At 39.8% G+C, this 19,063-nt stretch overlaps 1 protein-coding gene across 1 annotated transcript; it reads left to right on the plus strand.

Moving 5' to 3' along the window:
* Positions 1-204: 204 nt before the first annotated feature.
* gabra3 (gamma-aminobutyric acid type A receptor subunit alpha3) lies at positions 205-15,335 on the plus strand. Its single transcript, XM_076301791.1, has 9 exons — positions 205-293; positions 3,985-4,106; positions 4,688-4,755; positions 7,325-7,545; positions 8,475-8,557; positions 9,179-9,316; positions 10,681-10,833; positions 11,242-11,447; positions 15,000-15,335. Exons 1-9 carry the CDS (start codon positions 205-207, stop codon positions 15,333-15,335), a joined length of 1,416 nt encoding a protein of 471 aa, XP_076157906.1.
* The last annotated feature ends 3,728 nt before the right edge of the window (positions 15,336-19,063 follow it).

Raw genomic sequence — 19,063 nt, forward strand, 5'->3', positions numbered from 1 at the left:
AATTAAATGTTTCAGCAAAGTACAATTACATTCTGATTCTACTACATAATTGTTTTGATTTCTGTTCTAATGATTTTTGAGATGTTGCATGATCGCTCACTGTTAAATGAGCTAATGACATAAAGAGCATTCTGGCACCCAATGTATCCATAATCTAATACAAATGTCCTTGTCTGTTTGCAGAATACATATAAGCCTAGTGGCATGGCTTGCAGGCTGCAAACCCTTCTTGCCAAACTCATTCCAGGAGTCTGGCTGTCTCTGATGCTCCTTGACCCAAGCACTCAAACTGGGTGAGTTATTTACCTTCCATAAACCTCTATATCCATCTCCACTGCTCCATATAAAAACCTCATACTGTTTTCCGGAATTTCGCTTTCAAATATATCAAAGATGATGTGGTTCCAAGTTTATTTATGTTTGTATGTCAGTTTGGAATGGTAGCCCTATTCAGGGGCGTAGCACAAGATCCTGGGCCCTATGCATAGGCAGTCCTGATGGGCCCCCATAATAAATATAATAAAATGTATACAACAATTGGGTTCTATGGAACTATTTATTTGTTTCTGATTGGCCGAGAGACGTTTGTTGAGTTGGAATATCCCTGGACATTTCAACTCAGACTTTGCACAGTTAATAATAAATCACTCCGCGATACAATACGAAGATTCTATTGAACGCTTTGACACAATGTAGTAGGCCTAATTCAATTAAAATTAAATTAAAGATCTCATAATTTTAAAAAAGCAAGTAGCCTTGGCAATTGGAGAAAAAAATGGAGATTGATTTCACTAAAATAACTTTTGAGTTAATATATGAAATGTCGGATGAAGAGGAGGAACAGACAGTCTAGCGGGAGGAGAGTGCATCTTCATCCAGGTGTGTCTCCATCAGCGTAGATGAACTAGACTGTATCGAAAAGAGCCGGCACGAAAGCAACACTGTTAAGCAAACGTCATGGGCCGTTAACTGTTTTAACACCTGGCTATCTGAAACGAAGAGAGACATTAATTTGATAACCATTGCCAAATCCGATCTCGGCGCAATAGGCAACTGTAGGAATTTTATGCCACCATTAGAACAACCAAAGAGGACCTATGCCGGACTTCGGGCAGGGCTCAATCATTTCAGCCCGACTCGTTCATTTTAAAACAGGATGAAAACGGCTGTCCTTATTTCACAATGTCTTTCAACGAAGATACGAAAAACCACAAAGACCCATTGGAGAGGGATCAGGAATGTTGGTTACGTGGCAACCAAGACACTGTCTATTGAAAATGGAACTAAACAAAGTCGAAATAAACATTTTTTAATGGGGTGTTTTCAGATTATTTAGTTTGTGGTGGAATTGTATAAAAGCAATATAGCATGAGTGAGAGTGGGATTGGTAATGAATATTCTCACAGCTGTTGTTGCCTGCACCACTTGCCCTCAGGCCTCATGGCAATGGCCGAACAACACCCGTGGGAAAATCCATTACCAATCCCACTCTCACTCATGCTATATTGCTTAAATATTCCCCTCCCCTTGGGGCCCTAGTAATCAGTACTGGTTTTACCCCCAGTCCGACGCCCTTGGCCCTATTGGTCACATTTCTGTTAGTTGTTCCTCTCCTCGTTTCCTTTCCATACAGTAGGCTACTATCACAATCAGTTATTTCTCTAATACAACAGGCTGGTAAGACAGGCTACAGGCCTACATCACATTTGCTCACCTAAATGATAGATTGAAAATATTTGGCCATCAATACAGATACAAATGGTTATACTCCTGATTTGCTCACAGGGGGCTGTTGATTCTGTATATTGGGGCACCTATGATGAATATCTATCTGGTAAAAAAGATCTGCACATCCGCACGTTTTTTAAGGCTGGTCACTTAGAGACTTAGAATTTGATTATAGTTATAAAAGGGTGGTCAGAACAACAGCCATATAAAGGTCTATCTACAACAGGGTTGTGCACAATTCGAATTGCAATTCTGCTTCCTGTTTGCTCCCTCAATTGAAATGCAAGTGAAATTCAAGAATTGAATTGGAATTTAAGAGCCTGTTTCAATTAAATTCTGGAATTTTGCACAAGCCTGATCTACAAGGCTCTGGTCAGAACCAAAGATTCTAGAGTGGAGCTGTTCTAGAATCTTTGGTCAGAACTGCCTTCCTTTACCCTAATCTGGTTTCATGGGCGTACTCTACAGGGTACAGTTCCCTGCTGCATCCCACACCCTTTACTCAAGCACATGGAATTCAACATAGGGCCCTTGATGTCCAAAGAAATATTTGAAAAGATATTTAAGCGATTTGGAAGATGGAAACCTTACATATTTCAACAGCAGTGTGTTGATCAATACTGGACTCTTGCTCAACTTTCAATAGTTTCTGTTGTTGTAGCCACTTTCCACACTGCACGTACAGTACATCAGGACAAATGTTCTGTGTAGTTTATACACATCGTATTTGGATTTGCCAGGATAGGCATTTGCTGAAGTATGTAATGACATATCAAGTATTTGCTCATTAACTCATTATCATGTCATTGTTTATGGTCCTGATGTTACAATCATTGATGGTGCAGTTAAATGGGAAAATGTAAGCTGTCTCAACCTAACAACAGTAGTAAGACATTTTGATTTATATTGGCTTATTTTTTGCATAACATCAGGGTGTAATGCCATGTATTAAAGTCATTAAATGAAATCTATGAAAACATTTACAAAATAGCAAGCAAACACCATTCCCACACAGACTGTTACTGGGGCCTGTATAACTACATTTTCATCCAAATTACTGAGACACTTAATAACTAATAGCATATAAAAATGGAAATTCATAAGTAGGGTGACAAAAATGCAGACTAAGCCTCAACCTCCCATACCAATCTAGTACCTTATGCAGCTTACGTCTTATGTCATGACATTTGGGTTGTGGTACGTTTGCTTCTGCCAGCTTTCACTGGATCCTCCAACACAGATTCTTTGTACCTGTTTGTCTCATTATGACGAATGAACCAAAGTGCAATGCTGTCTGTGGATATTTAGCATTGTAATGTATTCTTATTCTGACAGCTTCTGTGTTCCTGTCTGTCAGCTTCCTCAAGGCTTCACTTAGCTGCCTGGCTTGCTTTATTGACTGACCAAATGGGCCTATTTCATCATTATTTACTTTAATAGGACAACATGATTTTTTAGATTGTCCTGATTTTAAGGATGTTGAAATGGACAAAAAACTTTTAATGAAGAAAACAAGCCTTATTTTTCGCACATAGTTCCACTATGTCATTTTCTTTTCATATGAATCCACTGAACTCAAATGCATTAGTAATTCTAATAATTTTTGCTCCAGAGCTTGCACTGGCGTTGGATCAAATTCAATATTATTCAAAACTATGTTTATGTTCAATATTGGAAAATGCACTGTTTATACGAAATGGCTAATAATATATGGGTATTTTAAGATTCAATGTAGCATTTCGTTTTGCTTATGCAGAACCCATTTTAAGTTCATGGTATGCTTACTTATCCCACTTCCTCTAATTTTACCTCCTGGCTTCCCTCAGGAAATGTGCGGGATGTGTATTTAGAATCCCTGCATGATCCCTGTGTATAAAGCGAATTGTGCAGTCCCTGGTGAGGCTGTTGGAGGACCCCCGGCCAGAGGCCTTGCAAAGCATGCTTTCTCTGTTTGCATAAATCCTTGAGATTCAAAATATGAACTCCAGAATCATGACCTCTAACAGGGAAAGGAGGGGGAACAGCTAAAAATATGACACGTTGAACACTGAGGAAGAGAGGGAGAAGCTATTGCCCCAGAAGGGATTGTTGCATGAGCTAACATGCAGTAAATTTGAGAAAAAAGTGGGTGAAGTCAAAAAGCTAATTATTAAGTAAGGCCAGAGGGTAAGATGCTAAACAAGCCTTATTTCTGTCTCTGTCTCTCTGCCTCCATATCCTTTATCTCTAACTCATTATTACTATCTCATTTCTCAGAGTTGTGCCCGGGCATAGAGAACCCCTTCCCGATGACAGCAAGGACAACATCACAATTTTTACCAGGATCTTAGACAGGCTGCTGGATGGCTATGACAACCGACTTCGACCTGGTCTTGGAGGTTAAAAACCTTGTCTTTTCACATCAATTAAATTATATTGTATTGATTTATAATATATCATCAATAACATTTGGCAGACGTTTTGACACAGAGTGAACCGCCTAGTGTAAGCACTTTCCTTTCAATGGGACGAAACCTTGGGCAGGACACCGGTCATAAGGGGGCACCCATCGGCTTGGGGTCTGCTGGGTATAGCAATAGAAAAAGAGGGAAGGAAGAGACGAGAGAATCAGAATCAAGCAGATGAATTCATACATACATTAATCAGGATAAAACATATGAGTGCACATGCAACGGTTATATATGCAAGACTCATAGTGGATACAAATTCCACTCACCAGAATTCAAAGACCAGCTTATCTATACTCCCCTATATACCTAATGTGCTCTTTGGTGAAACTTACTGATGCCACGTTAATTGCCTCCCAGTGAATATGTGAATATAAGGAGCCTTTGAAAGCCTACGTACATAGCACTTTCCGGAATATGTCGGATATAATGACAAAGAAGACTATGACCTTTCACTGTAGACTGTTATAATCTGATATAACTTGTTTTACATTCTTTTTTTGGCAAAACAGAAACAGTCACAGAGGTGGGCACCAACATTTATGTTACCAGTTTTGGACCAGTGTCAGACACAGACATGGTAAGTGCCATGTTACCAATTGGAAATCACTCACAATGACCCATATTCTCCAGCAATCCATGGCCAGTAGGTGTGATGAATACGAGGGAGACTCAGATGCGGAGAATACTTTTTATAGGCAAAGGGCAAATCCAGTGGCAAAATCCAGTAACACAATCCAGGTCATACACAGTTTCACAGGTAAAGGGCGAACAATCCAAATAACACAAGTCCAAGAGTCGGGGTCAGAAGGTACAGTCGAGGTCATACACGGTTTCACAGGTAAGGCAAATAATCCAAAATCGCAGGTCCAAGAATCGTTGTCGGGGTACGGAACAAGGTCAAAGAACAATAAAGTCATACAGTAAATCTCGCAATACTGCTATTATCACACGGCTTAGTAAGTTACAAGAGAAACAATACCTCACGCTGAGGCAAGGGAGACAGAGTCATTTTAAAGCCAGTGGCTAATTAGTTGATCGACTGCAGGTGGTTAGAAGTCCGGCGAAGCGGAGCAGGACTGGAGTGGGCGTGGTCGACGCAGCCGACGGGACAGAGAGGGCTGCGCAGGCTGAACCGGCGTTACAGTAGGCAGTAGCAATGCTAATTGATTTGGCTACAATACAAATGTGTACTAGTGCATCTATTACAAAACATAGAAATAACACTCATTATTAAAGGCCAAACACACACACAGGTTGTTTTTTTTATTGAAGCATAATCACTGAGAGTAGGTGTGATGAATTTGCCAGTGTTCTGACCATTTCCTTTCTATGGCCATTACAGGTAGGGAAGAGAACAGTCCAGTTTGCCTGGTACATCCTCTAGTCAAATCAACATCTTATTTAAAAGCCAACAAGAAATAACGTTTTGTTGTGGCATGACCCCTTTTTAACTCAGTTGTATGGTTGACAGTGGTTGATGCTAAGTGCCTCACTGATTGGTTCATAGCAATTAGCATGCACAGGTCAGTGTTCAATACATTACATTACATTACATTACATTACATTTGGCTGACGCATTTTTAGCCAAAGCGACTAACAACATGGTAAACAGTTTAAGTTTAGAGCAATTCTCAACAATATTAGGACAATTTAAAAAACATTAGAGTACAGTAAGAATAAGTGCATCAGTGAGTGCTGTTTTTAACAGTTACGTGTCAGTTTAAGACGGCTGGTGAGTGCTAGGATCAGCAAGACTTGTTGTAAGTGTTGCTATGAGAGGAGATGTTCTCTAAAGAGCTGGGTCTTCAGGAGTTTTTTGAAAATGGAGAGGGATGTCCCTGCCCTAGTAGGAGCTGGCAGTGTGTTCCACCAGCGAGGAATATAATAACTAGATGCCGATGCCTGCTGTAAACCATTGCGTCCTGATGCTCATTCTCCTATAATCTATTGCTCAGATTTGTCAGGACAGAGGGCAGAGGGACAGCCTCAGTTAACATCACAAAAAAAAATGGCCATCCCTGTGGAGCTGCTCGGTCTTCAATCAATGCAGGGTCTGTTCAGCAATCCCAGAAGATTTAGATCAATAGAGTCCCCCTGGTTAAGGTGAAGGGGATGACTGGAATGTGCTGAAGTGGCTGACAGACGTTGTGTACTCCTGCACAGCACTGAGAAACAAAGGAACAGCTGCAGCAACTAAATGTGCATGGGGGGGGGGGGGGGGGGTTTCTTACATATCCCATTATGGGAGCCAGGGACAGGAGCGTTTCCTTGGCAACAGCAGGGTCATGCAAGAACATCCCTGAGGTTGATTGCTAGTCATTAATGCTGTCTGCTCACCTTGGCAGCCACACAGACACCAAGTGCCCCAGTCATCCTGACCTAGCTGAGGGACAGCTGTCAGCACAACCCTCGCCTCCACAATCCCACCAACCCAGTGGTCCCAGAGTTTAAATGGATGTCTCTGTGCTGCAGGGACAATTACATATGAGTAATAATGAGTAACAGAACCATATCCAAAAGCTATTTTGCAGTCTCTTTCCTATTACAGTGTAGACGACATTTGCAATGACTACTTAAAAGCCTAAGGAAAAAGGGTCATTCATATGGTCATTATAAGTTGACAGCGAGTGTATTAAGTTAACGATAATTGACTCCATAGACGTGGGTGGGTAGAAAAAATGCATACTGAGAGATAATCTGTATCCAAGTGGAGAGGCTGTTGAGAATAGGAGTACAATAAAGAATGTAATGAAAGGCCACAGCAAAAGGCAGCATGTAAAAGGCCACTTTGGATCATTTATGAGTTGGAAATAACATACCGGTAGATCTGTTTATGGTATTTGATCAGTGTTAAGATTTTCAAATGTAGACTACTAAAGAAGTACAAAACTGTAAGTAAGGCATTTAGTATTAGGCTTCTGTTACTCTCTTTAGTTAGCAGCACAGATATGATTGATATGATTTGATATGATTTATAATTGCACACAACCTCTCTTGAGGCTGGTGTGGCTGGTCATCAGTGAAAATAGCTTTTCAGGCCGAACATGGCTTGTGGGCTGTCTGGGAGCAGGGTCAGCATTAGACAGTGTACTTGCAGACATGTTGCGGCCTTGACTTTTTTCATTTTTCTTCTTCTGTTTCTCCAGGAGTATACCATTGATGTTTTCTTCCGCCAGACCTGGAGGGATGATAGACTAAAATTTGATGGACCCATGCAGATTCTGCCTCTGAACAACCTGTTAGCCAGTAAAATATGGACACCAGACACATTCTTCCACAATGGAAAGAAGTCAGTGGCCCACAATATGACAACTCCTAATAAATTGTTACGGTTGGTGGACAATGGCACCTTGCTCTACACCATGAGGTGAGCCTATCATATTTGTTTTTCACAAAGTTGTTTAGAACTCCCTTTGGGGCAGGGATGTAGTGGAAACTAAACGCAAGTAAACACAGTTTATCCTCCTTTGAAATTTCAGAAATTGAGTCCTAGAATCCTAGTCCTTTTAGGCAAGTCCCTCCACTCGGCGGCCATTTGACAACGCTTTTTGGGCACTCGTCGGGCATCCATTTCGGCAGAAATGCGTGTGCGCAAGGCTTCACGACACCAATCTTGCTCCAGCGGCGAGATCACAACCTATGATCACAACACATGATTGGCACGATGTCTTCACAACACACCATATGATTGGTTCAATGTATTCACATGTCGACGTTTTGCCGAGGAAGGGGTGGGATATGTGTAGACAACGGCCATATTGGCGTGACAAACTAGCCCCATGCATTTCTATGGAGTATTTGTTGAGTGCTGTGTCTCCACATTAGAAAGTCTCTGGTTTATCTACCTCTTATTAGAGATCATCCACCTCTCAAAAATAGTTTATTCACCAATTGCAACTTTTAACATTCAAAAATCACACTGTATTATCCACATTCACAATATGTATGTACACTTATCAACTCTCTAGGAACCATTTAATACCACTGGTATTGTTATAAACATTGGACAATAACCTCCACCATCATCAAACATGTTCTGAATGCCTTTTTTTTTAAAAATCTGATACCGCATGGCACAGTCCACATCACCGAGATCACAGAATTCATAGTTTGCCTACCTCTAATTTTACCACTACATCCCTGCTTGGGGGGCGGGGGATCAAAAACATGCTTTAGCTATCACAAACTGCTTTATATTCTCCTCTACAGTATTTGTTGGTGTGATTGTTATAATGATCCATATGCTTTCTATTGTGCTTATAACATATGGAAATATATGTTCCTTTTCCAATGCAGATTAACCATTCATGCAGAGTGTCCCATGCACCTGGAAGACTTCCCCATGGATGCTCATGCCTGTCCCCTAAAATTTGGGAGCTGTGAGTTTCTGTTTTTGTATCATGTAAAGTATGCGGTGTTTCTGCTGTGTTTCTGTTCAGCTTTTGATTGGCTAAAACCATTGCATCATGCAAGAATTATTGTTTTAGTCTATAAAGCCATTTTACTGCACAACAAACACACTGTTGTCCAGGGACCTCACTTTGCATTAGCACATTTGTACAGTATGTGTTTGTATGAACAGCTTTTACAAAAAGACTATGCTGAATAGATTTGATCAGTGCCAGCTGTTGTGTTGGCGGTGTTTGCAAGGGTAAGTGTTTTAGTTGTTGGTTTAAACAATTGATTGTTTTGTAGTCAAATCTGATATGTATTTATTTAAACGATGATTTAATGAAAGCTGATGATGTTCTTGGAGATGTTCAGAAGGGTATTTTTGCCCCAGCTATGGCGCAACTGGCTGGGGCACCTGCACCGTATGCCGGCGACCCGGGTTCGATTCCCGCCCCATAGTCCTTTCTAGATCCCACCCCGACTCTCTCTCCCACTCACTTCCTGTCATTCTCCACTGTCCTATCAAATTAAAGGCATAAAAAGCCCCAAAAAATAATTTTTTTAGATTGAATCCAAAACGATCTAAGTTTGTTTCACTATGCTTTCAGATGCCTACACCAACGATGAGGTGATTTATATCTGGAACCATGACATGTCCATATCCGTGGCAGAAGATGGCTCAAGGCTCAATCAGTATGACCTGCTGGGACACGTCATTGGGAATGAGATCATCAGCTCCAGCACAGGTAGCTCATCAATCCAGTGGCAAAACTGTCACAGTTTTCTTTTTCAGTTGCTTCGATAAATTACTCAAATCATCATTAAAATCTGCTCAACATTCAGTGCAATTGTGAAAACAATTTATACAAATTGCACCATACAGTAACCTGGCTTAGTCAGACTTGAACTCTATTCTGGTATCAGTCCATTTGGATTTGATTATGAGGTGTGTTTCAACCGATACAGAGGGGAAAATACCTGTGCACACGGTTGGATAGACCTAACCAATTAGAGCAACGAAATACTGTATCAAAGTCAAAGTCAAAGTCTGCTTTATTGTCAATTTCTTCACATGCCAAGACATACAAAGAGATCGAAATTACGTTTCTCACTATCCCACGGTGAAGACAAGACATATTACGTATGTGTATGTAAGACTGTATGTGAATCCTGTAGGGACAACAGCCAAAAAAATCCTGTTTTCAGTCCATTTTTTTAAAGTTATATCTTGTATCAATATCTTGTACAGCAGATGCAATAGGGAAATCTAAACATCCCTCTTTGCTAGCAACAATTTTTTTGTTGTTACAAAATCAACACATAATCAAGTGTGTTCAGATGATGTGAATGACTAAGCACTGTTGCTCATCTGTCCATCCTCGTACAGTATAAAGCCCGCCCAAACGATTTGATTGGCCTGAACACCTCTGTTTCGGGTATACAGTAGAGAATTCTCAATGGAGTGACTCCACGGAATTTCCTGAACTACATGCAAGTGTGTAACTTGCTCAAAATGCTTAGTTTATATGTGCCAAAAGCAAATATATACATTATTGTAAGTGGGAGATTGTAAGAGATTGGCCATGATTCATATTTGCAGTATATTTTTACTATACTGTTTGCATTGTAGTTCAACAGAAAACCAGTATACATTTTTGCATTGCAATGTGTTGCATTTTTACCAACATGACACAAGCAATTGATCATTTAAATGATAAGGTAAACAGCAGGCAGTTGTACACAGTCATTTGCAAGGATTTGCAAAAGTATTTGCTGCAAAATAATGACAAATTCAATTATGTGTCCAAGTAACTAGATGATGTGGTTGAACATGTAGTGTTAAGAATTTCAATTGTCTTCTGAGAAATGCACTAAAGTGAGAAGAACTGTAATGTACATAGGACCACAGACCCAAGTTGTGATTTATGGAGTATGCAGGTATTTTTTTTAATGTTTATTGAATACCTTATTCATGAGGCATTTCAGGCCTAACATATTATGACAGGTTAGGGTCTTTGATATTCTATTTTGAATTTTAAATTTGGCATGCTCTTATAGACCATTTCAATATGATGCACTTATGAGTGTTCCTCTTCCTGTTCTCTGCCAGGAGAGTATGTTGTCATGACAGCACATTTCCATTTGAAAAGGAAAATAGGTTATTTTGTGATCCAGACATACCTCCCATGCATTATGACGGTCATTCTCTCTCAAGTCTCTTTCTGGCTCAACCGGGAGTCTGTTCCAGCACGAACTGTTTTTGGTGAGTTTCATCGTCTCTTCATTGACACAGACACCAGCATACACAAAACACATGCATACAAACTTTAACACATACACACATTCACAGATGCGTGCTGACACTTTCAATGTGACAGTTGTGTCCTGTGAGTTTTTCTGCAGTTATTTCAGGAAATTAATTAAAGTGTCGACTGTGTCACCTTTAACAATACAAGCCCCTAGTTTAAGAAAAAAAATGCCTTGCAAAAATGACAAACTGGCAAAGGACAATTTGTAATGAACTGGCAATTATCCCTCTGGTTATACCTAACATTTTTCACATTTGTGCACATGCACTAGCCTAGTGGCCTCAAAGGAATAATTACAGAGCAACCTCAATGTTTGTATGACCTTCAAACCTAACAGGTTTTTCCCCAAACGTTGTGCCTAGGTGTGACCACGGTGTTGACCATGACCACGCTGAGCATCAGTGCCAGAAACTCACTGCCCAAAGTAGCGTATGCCACAGCCATGGACTGGTTCATGGCAGTCTGTTATGCTTTTGTCTTCTCTGCACTCATCGAGTTTGCCACTGTGAATTACTTCACCAAGCGCAGCTGGGCCTGGGATGGCAAGAAAGAGGCCTTAGAGATGCGAGTAAGTCTGCATAACATTTCACTTTTGTATTTTTCATTAAAGACCATAATAATAATAATAATAATAATATGTTTTATTTATATAATAGCGCCTTTCTTAGACTCAAGGTCACTTTACAAAGCCAACACAAACAAAGCAAGACAACACAAAAACAGACAGTCAGACATTCAAAAATAAATTAAAAAAATTGCGATGAGAAAGGTCTTGAGGTGAGCTTTGAAGAAAGGACAGGAGGGACAGTCACGGAGGGATTGAGGGAGGGAATCCCAGAGCTTAGGGGCCATGGCGCCGAAAGACCTGCCACCTAGGGTAGAGAGTCTGGTGCGGGGGACAGACCATGTCAAAAGTAATGTACGTACTCTATGTTGTTTTGCATTTGCACACAATCGCTGACATTGTTAACACCATATTGTACTGGACAGTTTTAATTGTATTATACAAGGCAGATCATAGTTCTTCATTTAGCTGCAGCAGTCTGGAAGGTTAAAGTATTCCAGCACTAATGGCATTTCTAATAATGATAATAATGGTCCATGGAGAATTGCACCGATTGTAAAGTAAAATATAGCAGCCTCGCCACCAATAGGATTCACTTCGCCACAGTAGGCTTCAGTCTTGACAGCTATCGTTCCTCCAATTTCAAACGTTTCGAGAGCTAGAATATCGTATGATAGATGACACAGTTCTTAAAATAAGCCTTGTTTTGTCCAAATGGATTGTTCATTGACTTTGACAAGACTACAAGTGAAGAGTGCCAAACTCTATTTACAAACCAGAAGCAAGCCTTTGAGCATTTATAACCATTTCAGAAATAAGCATTGTTTTTTTGTTTTTATTTTAACATATGCCATGTCCAATTAGTCCACCTTTTGATTCATGTGCATACTGTGTATCCATAGTAGAGCTTGTGGTTTATTAATAGATAGTAAGCGTGTCAAGAGGCCAAGATGGGGTGCAACATCAAAGGTGCCACATAATGCGGAGAAGTGGAACACTGTGCTAATGAGGGATGTTGACCCACCTCAGCCCTCATTCAGTCTGAAGTGGCAGCAGGACCTCAGCGCTACGTAACTAGATCACAGGTCCCATTTAGCTTGTCTAGCTGTTAGAGATGTACTACATCAGTGCTGCACGCTCTGGTCATCAACACCATCCAGTATGGTGCTCAGAAGAGCAAGGAGAAGAAAGATCTATGGCACCGAAATTTGGTGATATATTGCGATTTGGTTTGGTGAAATTCAGAAACCTCACAGATTTCTGGAGATGCTCTGACCTATACCAGCTACCATTCCCTTGTAGTGTGAAGCAGAAACATTTCTGTGCAACTCTCAGACAACTCAACTTTAGTGACCCGCAGGACAGTAAGGAGAAAAAGGTATACAACCAGTGCATAGTCAAACCTTGTTACTTGGACTTGGCTCACGTCTGCAAGACCTCATCAAACCTAAGGCAAGAACCAGAATTGGACTAAAACATTATATGCGAGCAGAGCCAATTATATGGAGAGGAAACTCTAGCAAATTATTTGTGTCAATATTGGAACTTCTTTGTGTGGGCAAACCTGACTCAGCAACTGGGAAATAGGCTAATTAATAATATTGCAATGACACTGATGTAGATTCTTGCTGGCGATATATGTTACAGACTCTTTACGAACTGAACAACACTAAGCGGACCTGAAGGAATTTAAAGGCCCCCTGCACGTGAATGCCTTTACATTCAAATCAAGCAATAATCAGCAAGGACACACTCAGCCATGACAGCCTCTGTTTGTGAAGTAGATAGACGCCAGGGAGGTGGTCACGTACCTTACCAGGCCTGCTGCATTTAGCATGCAGGGTAGAACACATGTCACAGGTTTCTGTAAGCATGTGAAGGCTGCTAATCGGGCTTGGGCCAAATGCTCCGGCCACAGTGAAGGACTACATCTACATAATGGGTAGAGGTGACCTATCACAGACAGTGCTTATTATGTTATTGTTATGAAATTAGCTGTGAAATGACACAGGTATGTGCAGCCTTGTCACTTTGCCTTTGCCAAAGGATTTTGTTCTAGACCAAAAAGTGACGAATGCAAAGAGAGCCCATCATGGCATGGAATGTCATGTGTCTGATGGATCTTCACCACCCTGCCGACCCACCGCTGTCTGTTCTCTGCAGCTTTATCAGACTCAGCCAGCTCTGGGTCATCTAAAATGACCCCTTGCCCATCTGTCAGCAGAGTTTCCACAGGGTGGATTGTACCTCCTGATGGCTGGCCAGCATAGGACTGTTGTGAGACAAACTGTTTTAAAAGGACACTCTATGCCTATGAAATGGTTCTGAGTTTCAATCAGAGAGACTATTTTTGGAACTAGCAGAGAACATCTGTAGAGACTCAAAATTGTGCTAGACACAATTGGCACACTTACACCCATGCCATCCACCTCCATCTGTCAACTCTGTACACCTTTACTCTAATGTGCTCTTAGATATGGTGATCACAATACAGATTTTCTATTCACTCCTTGTGTTTTTTGTGATTTTTACTGATGGTTTTTCTTTTCAGTTTTTCCTTTTTGCATTGTATTGTATTTGACATGTTATGCTTAACTGTAAATACTCTACATTTTTGGTAGTTTTGTAGCTTTGGTTTTGCTACATTATTATGGGGGGGAAACACAAATGAAAAAAAGATTTAATCATTTAATTAATTTGGTTTGCCATGTTGGCTTTTCTGGTGAAAGCGAAGGTTGCTGCTACACTGATGGTACTTAGCATGAAAGGGGACCAGAAAGACATTGTACAAAGTTGAATAGCCTAATAAGTAAGTTGGGTAATATGTTCTATTTCAAATATATGGGTATATATGTGCTGTACAAGTATGCTAACTGGTTAGGACTAGTCAGTCATAACCAGAGATGTAAAATGCTTTTTTCCAAAAAGGCCACAATTGTTTTGACAAAAAAACTGTAGGCAAAATACTACTTAAGAGGAAAAAGTATTCACATTTCATACATCTTCTGTCAATGTGAGGCAGTCTGTTTGTAGTTTTCAAAAAGAACTGCCTGATAAATGGTCTTGACAAAAAAAGGAAAATCTACTAACATGGTAAACAAAACAAATAGAGCTACTGCATGTTTGTATCTGTGCAAAGAACTATCGGCGCTTATTTTTGCAAAGTTTAAAAGCCTATTGAAACTTGTCTTCAGGCTGTCTCAAGTAAACGCATCTCTTTTTGATCACAGCTTTAGACACGATGTGAAGTTGTTACGTTTTGCTTGGTTGGCCACAACAACTAAGGGAACAATAGATAGCTCAAAGGCTTGAAGTTAAAACACGAACAAATATGATTGGATCATTTAACGCCGTGTTATACCGAGCTGCTTTGCCCGGCAACGTTTCCCTACTAAGCTGGCTCTTGTAAGATAGTACCTGTGTTTTCAGGGCATTGCAGGTTTTTCCAGGGCAATGGACATTTTATTTTCTGACATTCCTCCCTATGGATGTGATCTGGATAATGACCCTCTTAGACATCTTACTGATAGTGTCCTGTTTATGGCTTCTTTTCAGAGAAGAGAGTCAGCCTCCCTCTCTAAGAAGAACAACACATTCAACATTGTGGGGACCACCTACACAATGAACGTGGCCAAGGACCCTGGTCTGACCACCATAGCCCAGAGTGTAGTGCAGACACCCCCTGGACCTACAGTGGCACCACTGCGGCTACCCAGGATGGATGGCGAATATGTCCCAGAGGGGGGCATCAAATCCTACAACCAAGTCAGCAAAGTTGACAAAATTTCCAGAATAATCTTCCCAATACTTTTTTTTGTTTTCAACCTGGCGTACTGGGCCACTTATGTCAACAGGAAGCCCATAATGATGAAGAGCAACCCCCAGAAGTGAACTCGTGTGGCAGCACAATAACCACAGAAGAGATCACTCACACTGCCAGGCAAATCTCTTGTAGCCAAACCCATTTACATACAATTCTGCTTCACACAAACATTGTATATATACAAAGATTGTATATATACCATATACATACACATAGAGATGTGCGTTTGTATGCATATGCACAATATGTGTCTGTGTGCATTTAGCGCATACATGTGTGTAGGGTGACGCTCCAGATATTCCTTTATAATTTATGGATTCTGCACCATGCAGGCAGTAGCTTAAGAGCATTTGTACTTTCTTATCTTCACTAGTTATCTGTGTAAGTCCATTTAGTTACTCCCTTTAGTACTGTTCAGTGCATTTCTGAATGTGTGTCCTCATTGGTACCTCATTTCTTTCCATTATTGTTGATGCATTTTCTTACACTCACATACAGTACTGTCTGCTGCATGGGTTTCTAAGTCGTAGCCCCTCAGAATCATCCATTTCCATTCATGCACTCTGCATTTAATTGACCTAAAAGAACATCACATTGGTATGCTGTGGCTCTATTCACATCATTTCATTTTCCAGTAACCTCTTCAAAAACGTATAACCCCACTTATAAAGAGAAGGGTGGTTTCAGGGGACAAAACGTGGTGCCTTTTTGAATGTGTGCTCCAAAAATCAGTCTTTTGAATCTCTCCAGCTCACATGTGTATTGCCCTGGGTCTAGGACCCTACCTTGCCTTAGCAGTGTGGTGTTTGAGAAATATATGCCCCCCCCCCAAAAAAAAAAAAAAAACTACCGGTACCCATAATATTCAACACAAATGCTGAAGCCCTGCTAGTGGTCCACATTACACAGCTGAATTGGCGACCAATGCTTATGAATTTATCTGATACAACCATGAGCCCTATACTAACATTTACTGTTCTCTTTTTAAATGTTTTTATGTGTGATTTGTATCGTATTCTATTATCTTATTGACTTTGTAGTGTTAAACCTTGCTATGGTAGGTCAGTTTTGTTGACAGATGTTGCTATCAGTGTCATTATGTTATCATTTGTTTAACAACATTGGGATTTGATGTGCAACTAGACAATGTTAATTTACTTTAATGCATGTAATTTACCGGTAGATGAGAGGAGAAAGAGTCTGTGTTTAAAACTGTAACACCAGTGGCTATGCATAGGTTTAGTCTCAACGCAATTATGAGAGTGTGTTACTGAGAATTTAACTCAAGTGACTCAAGTAGTGATGAAGAAATCTGACTGGAAAGAGGTAACAAAAACCATAGAATGAATGACTTACTCACCATTCTAATAGGTGTTTTTTTCTTCATACCCAAAACGGAGATTTCAAGACGGAGGCAGCAGGTAGATTAATGTAGCTTTTAATCAACACGTCTCACGCATCACAGAAGACACGAGTTGTTCTATTTACTGTGACACTGTCAAACTCTCCAGGCCTGAGTAGCAGAACAAACTATATTTAACGATACAAAATGCAGCTCATAGTGTTGTGCAGCACAAGATTTCATGATGCATCAAGACTGGTTCAATGCACGACAATCTGTTTTTCCTGTCTGTGATCTCTGGTAGTACGTTTTCCTTTTAACCGCGACATTAGTGTTTGCCTCAGTTGTGGGTTCGGCATCACAGTGGCTATCTCACATGAAAGTGCAATCAGATGATAGTGCAACACACTACATGAGGGGATGTACTTAAAAGGATATATTTGTATTGGAGTACATTATACATGTATTTATGAAATTCACTAATACTAATGTATCTGATATGCATTTTATACACGGTTGAAATGAGAAGGTTGAAAAACCCTCAAAAGTGGGTAGAGCCAATTAAATAGGCAAATTAATCTCATGTAAACTCTTAAGGGCAAATGCTGTATACCACTGTGAAGTTGTGATGCTATATAGATGTTGCCATCCAGTTTTAGATGAGGAAAATATGGAACACATTAGGGACAGTTTATTTAATTTTAAATCATAAAAAGTATTTGTGTATAACGATGCACTACTTAAGTGTGGCTCTGACAGTAAGGATGTTTATTTTTTCAGTGTGCTTGTGTGTGTCTCAGTGTGGTTAAACTCCATTGGTTTCCAGATGTAGTTGAGCAAAGTCGTTGCTGAAATGAAACTGATGAGTTTGGTGCATGTACTGTATGTGTACACTCTGTGTTGTTGCCATGGTAATGTGGCAATAGATAAAAGTTTCAAAATTTCAGATTTCAACAACTACCAACCTGTAAGTGGTATTTGGGCACAGTAATTTTGTGTGAATTTCCACATAAAAGGATTATATTCTTCAAACTGATACACACAAGTGTTAAGAAACTGATGGCAATGATCAGAGCTACCTATACTTTGGCAGAACATGCATAACTGTGAAGGAGAATATGCTCCATTAATGCTAGACATTGTAAATACTATAATACTGACTACAGAACCTAATGAGCAGAAGTATTTTATTTCATCTTGTTCCAGTAGTATTTGATGCTGACAGTGTTCATGACTGTTGCATACACAAGCATTGAGTGTACTCCTGGTAAATATGCAAAAAAGCATTTGAGTGAGAAGCAAAAAAAATAAAAGAAAAAATTAAATGTAGCAGCCAGGTGATGTCACATTAAAACTGAAAAGTGACAACTTATATTCAATTTACAGACCTTTTGGAAGCCAATAGAGTGGAAAAATCCAGTAGATAAAATATAGCTAAAACATAGTTGAAATGTTCGTATGTATAGGATATAGATGTGGATATTTTAGCCAAATATGAAATAGGAACTAGACAGGCTAATCAGAACTGAATATAAGAATATATCTGCCTCAAATCACACTTAACATGCCAGCTATCCAAAATGTGAGTATTGTGGTAACACTTCACATTACTAATATTAGTAAGTGCATTAATTAACACGAGCAAACTGTTAACCTCAATGTAAAGAGACCATATCTGATGCTAAATGCAGAATTTCATTGTTGTTTCTGCTAACGAATGCATTACACTTTACTTCCTGGAACTCTCCTGGATCATCTAGAGTTTACAGGGACAAACCATCCTAGCCGAAAAACATCAAGTAATATTTTATTTGCTATGGTTAATGCTTTATTCATGTTAACTACTGCATTTAGTTAATGTTAGTCAAGGGGTCCTTAATGTAAAGTGTTACAGTATTGTAACCTGCCCAGTGATCTATAGATGTAGATTAATTACTTCAGAGAATAATAGCCTACATAGCATGTTTTACTGTGTTGCCTAAACTCCTGTCAGGTATTTTTGTATCAAAGTTTGTCCAGAGTATTTATTGTAGGAGTTTACTTTAAAAACCATGCCATGTCAGTTTAAATTAATATTTTACATGTTCCCTTCAATTTCTATCCAGTATATGGAACACCAACTCGCTTTCACCCTCAGGAGCTGTCTGAAGCAACTGAGGTACATGTGAATGCTCTCTTGTAGTTGTCTTAGATCTTGTCAAACCAAAAAGATTTTTCGCCCTGGCATCTCTCTAATGTCTCTACAGCTGGTTTGTCATGCAACATTACTTTTCTTAAGCAGGCAAAAAGCACATTCAATGTCTGCCTTTTAAAACAAGGTCCTTTACAGAAACCGAAGGCCTTGGAACTTAACTGTCTTAATCAGAAATTAAAACTTAAAGTGGACAAAAAAAAGGGAAAATATAGTGGCAACACATGCCAGAGCATTTAGACATATTTCATCAGTCTAGGGCA

This window comes from Alosa pseudoharengus, unplaced genomic scaffold (assembly GCF_046254945.1).
Source record: "Alosa pseudoharengus isolate Yale_2024_CS ecotype anadromous, Long Island Sound unplaced genomic scaffold, YU_APseudo_1.1 YU_APseudo_1.1_scf_23, whole genome shotgun sequence".
NCBI lineage: Eukaryota > Metazoa > Chordata > Actinopteri > Clupeiformes > Clupeidae > Alosa > Alosa pseudoharengus.

Excerpts from the sequence above, each read along its gene's own strand:
- gabra3 (XM_076301791.1), top strand. The coding sequence starts at position 205 with ATGGCTTGCAGGCTGCAAACCCTTCTTGCCAAACTCATTCCAGGAGTC. Across the intron at positions 4,107-4,687 it reads ACTTCGACCTGGTCTTGGAG|AAACAGTCACAGAGGTGGGC; the intron begins GTTAAAAACCTT and ends TTGGCAAAACAG. Across the intron at positions 11,448-14,999 it reads AAGAGGCCTTAGAGATGCGA|AGAAGAGAGTCAGCCTCCCT; the intron begins GTAAGTCTGCAT and ends GCTTCTTTTCAG.